At 35.9% G+C, this 4,220-nt stretch overlaps 1 protein-coding gene across 1 annotated transcript; it reads left to right on the forward strand.

The window, feature by feature from the left end:
* Positions 1-449: 449 nt before the first annotated feature.
* Positions 450-4,220, forward strand: LOC120080340 (DNA repair protein recA homolog 3, mitochondrial). The gene is made up of 8 exons (XM_039034982.1): positions 450-815; positions 1,029-1,086; positions 1,306-1,526; positions 1,736-1,823; positions 2,723-2,895; positions 3,073-3,219; positions 3,345-3,479; positions 3,581-4,220. Exons 1-8 carry the CDS (start codon positions 759-761, stop codon positions 3,968-3,970), a joined length of 1,269 nt encoding a protein of 422 aa, XP_038890910.1. The 5' UTR covers positions 450-758; the 3' UTR covers positions 3,971-4,220.

Genomic DNA, 4,220 nt, shown 5'->3' on the forward strand with positions numbered 1-4,220 from the left:
GAGAAGGAGACATGGAAGGTAGAGAGAAAAATTAGAGGGACAAATAATAAATATGAGAGACATATTGAATAATATGGATTTAATTTTTAGATAGTTTGAGAGTTTAATTGTGACCTTTATTATAGTTTGGGGTTTAATTTCTACCGTTCAAATATTAATAATTCAATTTTTACACTTTTAAAAGTCTATTTTAATTAATCTCACTAGAATATATATTTAGTAATTTCTAACAAAAAGAAAAACATGTTTTTTTTGTCATTTTTCAAATATTATCATCTAATATAGCTATTAAACTCAATTATATTTTCAGGAATGTTCAAACAGGGCCGGCCCAGTCTTCTCTTATATGTAATAATAGGCCTAAATAATGAGATCCAAGCCCATTATAGGTCTGAGGCCCAATTATCCTTCTTCTGGGATTCTCAAGGCGCAAGACAAATGCGCGAGCGCAAGGGAGGGAAAATCCGAGCGAGAGAGAGAACCCAAAAAAAAAAAAAAAGAAAAGAAAAGGAAAAATAAATTTGAACCCTAAAAATGGCAGAGTTCAGTGCATGTTCTTAAATGGTCACCCTGTCTTCTTCTTCGTCTTTCGGTTTCCATTTCATTCTTGCCCGTGCATATGGCTTCTACCAGCTCTTCTTCTTCTTCTTCTTCTTCTTCTTCTTTATCAGTTGCTGTTTGTTCAAGTTAGCTCTCCATTTCTTTTAGTTTTTGGAGTTGCTCTTTCTGTTCTGCAGGGGAGGTTTTGAAGAGGTTTAATGGCGAGGCTTATTCGAAATGCGTCTTTTCTTGGGCGCTCTATTTTCCATCACGAGGTTTCATTCACTTAAACTGTTAATCTTCTTTGTTTCCCTGTAGAACTCTTGGTGTGTGTTTTTGTTGTGGCGACTGATTATTTTAACTCTGTAATATAGAGCGAGCCCTCTTATTTAAAGAAGGATTAGAGATGAAATATTTTTAGCTGATTTCGCTTTTACGTTGTTTGGATTTTGACTTGACGATTGGGTTTCTGGTTGCTTTCTTTGCAGGGGTACAGGAGAGGCATATTGGGAGCGTCTACTCAAATATGTAATTTTTCTACCAAAGGTGCGAAACGTTGGCTTTGATTGCGTTATATGTGAAACCATGATGTATGTTTCTCATGGTTTATACGAACTTCTTGTGAAAAAGAATGTTGAAATTTTGTAGACTAATTTGTATGAAAAAAACGTGTATTCATTCATTCACGACCTCTTAGAGAAAGTAGAGACAATGTTTTTTGTTCATTGAAATGTGTCTCAATATCAATATTTTATCAATCTAAAGGTAAAAGGAAGTCCAAGTCATCAGATGGGAGTGACTCTTGTGAAGAAAATGCGTCTAAGAAAGAGCTTGCCTTACAACAAGCTTTGGATCAGATAACTTCTTCATTTGGAAAAGGGTCTATCATGTGGCTTGGCCGTTCTGGATCATCTAGACATGTCCCTGTGGTCTCCACAGGCTCGTTTGCTTTGGATATAGCTCTAGGAATTGGTGGCCTTCCTAAGGTATTTTACACTTCTTTAGAATGGCCTTGTGAGATGGAAGCATTTTCTTGATCACACAGTTTTGAATCGCTATTACTTTTGTTTTAGAAGTCTTTATGAAGCCTCTTTTCCAAAAAAATGTATATGTCAATGATTCTTGAAGAAAAAAAATACTGATACATCATGCCTGTGTTTCATGTTTGTGATATAACTTCATTAGATCTTTATAGGGTCGTGTAATCGAGATTTATGGTCCAGAGGCATCTGGAAAGACAACTCTTGCACTGCATGTAATCGCCGAATCCCAGAAGCAAGGAGGTAATGCTTAAATGATAAGTGATATGCTCATTCATTCAATATGTAAGTAAAATGAATGAGCACATTGACTCCCGCAAAAAGTTATAACCTGATTACAGGCTTCCGTTGTGCATTTGTAGTTTGTTTTGGTAATTTTGTTGGTTATGTTTATGTAGGAAAAAAATGCAAAACAAATGGGCAAGAATAGTATAAAATAATAATAAAAAAACAACCAACAAATATAAAAATATTAATCAGTGAAATAGGGGTCAGAAAGCCTGTTACTTTGATAGCAGAATTTTGTTCATAGACAAGATATGCCTTTGCACTAAGTTATTTGACACTCCACTCTCGCAATATAACGCCCTCCAAGAAAGCTTGTGTGCATCTAAGCTCTCTTACATATCTCCATTTGACTTATATGCTGAAAGGAAAGAGAAAAGTGCTGATATCTCTTCCATTAAAATCTATTTCCACAAAGCATTCTCTTTCTGTTGAGCATATATGTCAACGAGGATCCATAAGAGAGTTTAGTTGTATACAAGCTTTTTTGGAAAGGTTTATCTTGGGGCATGCCTTCTTTAAGGACAACATTCTGGTACACACCTCAACCCAAATAACAGACTTTTAGTAATTAATATTTTTTATATTGGTTATTGTTATGTTTACAGTATTCTTGCCCGTTTGTTTTGAATATATATTTTTTTTCCAACAGGTTAGTTCATAGACCATTTCAGATCACCCACGCTAGAACTGTTTATATTTATAGTATATCATCCTTTGGGGAAGAGAACAATTCAAATTAGTTTATGCTTTTTGTTCAACAATAAACGATAGGTTTGGAGGTGAAATTTCTAAGTACAACTGTATCGGACATAAATATAATGCTGGAGTAATTTGCTATTGTCTTTTTAATGCAGGTTACTGTGTTTTTGTTGATGCCGAGCATGCTCTTGATCCAGCCCTTGCTCAGGCTATTGGAGTGAACACTGAGAATCTGCTCCTTTCTCAACCAGATTGTGGTGAACAAGCTCTTAGTCTCGTGGATACCTTAATCCGAAGTGGTTCAGTTGATGTTGTTGTTGTTGACAGTGTCAGTATGATGCGAACTGTTTAAAGAACACAGTTGGAAATTTGTTCTTTTTATATTCTTAATAATGTTCCTTTTAATTTTGGTATCGGAAACAGTAACAATTTCCTTGATATGATGAAATGAGTTTAATGTTCTCTTTTTGGTACATAGTAAAAACCGTGATTGGCTCTATGACAGGTAGCTGCTCTTGTGCCTAAAGGTGAACTCGATGGTGAGATGGGTGATGCCCACATGGCTATGCAGGCTAGACTCATGAGCCAAGCACTTCGCAAATTGAGTCATTCTTTATCCCTATCACAAACTGTACTGATATTTATTAATCAGGTCTTGTTTGATTTCTCATTTGTCTCAGCAATATAATGTAATATCTCACTTTTTGATGGCATCAATTATATAGTTATCAGTTTTAGTTTAGTAGTATTGCACTCATTATACATATGCATCTCTAGGTAAGATCAAAGCTGTCCACTTTTGGAGGATTTGGTGGCCCAACTGAAGTTACCTGTGGTGGCAATGCCTTAAAATTTTATGCCTCGGTGCGACTTAACATTAAAAGGATAGGCCTTGTCAAGAAGGGGGAAGAGGTATAGACATTAAATTGCTAGTAAATCTGGATGCTTACTGTGTACATGCATTGTTTTTGTGCGTTTGTTAATTCATGTATTGTTGTATCTTTCAATTACAGACGTTGGGAAGCCAAGTTCAAGTAAAAGTGGTGAAGAATAAGCTTGCTCCTCCCTTTCGGATTGCTCAATTTGAGCTCGAGTTTGGAAAAGGTATATGTAAGTTATCAGAGATTATAAATCTGGGGCTGAAATACAAATTCATGTCCAAGGCAGGTGCAATCTATAACTTTAATGGTCGAAGTTTCCGTGGCAAAGATGCCTTGAAAACTTTTCTCTCTGAGAATGATGATGCTAGGGAAGAACTAATCACAAAACTTCGGGACCAACTACTCGATGTGGAAATGGGTAAGCCACGAAACGGAGATGAAACAGAAGGAAGTCTCCAAGAAGATGTTACCACTTCACCTGATTCTACCGACGAAGATGCAGTTACTGCTGTAGAAGTATAAACTTGTGGAATATGGATGCCTTCTAATTGTGAATTCAAGCATTTCCATCCTTGTTAACCTGGATCCATTCTTCCTTTCTACTTGCTGATGCTATCGGAGCTTCACCAGGCACAAAGTTTTGAGTCTCTTACCACATTTTTATATCTTTTAGTTGGTGCTCCGTGGCAGATCCAGGATTTTATGTAGGGTACAAGATGATATAAATATAATTTTAGATGCATAAATATAATCCTCAAATCGTATAATATCA

This window comes from Benincasa hispida, chromosome 6 (genome assembly GCF_009727055.1).
Source record: "Benincasa hispida cultivar B227 chromosome 6, ASM972705v1, whole genome shotgun sequence".
Classification (NCBI taxonomy): Eukaryota; Viridiplantae; Streptophyta; class Magnoliopsida; order Cucurbitales; family Cucurbitaceae; genus Benincasa; species Benincasa hispida.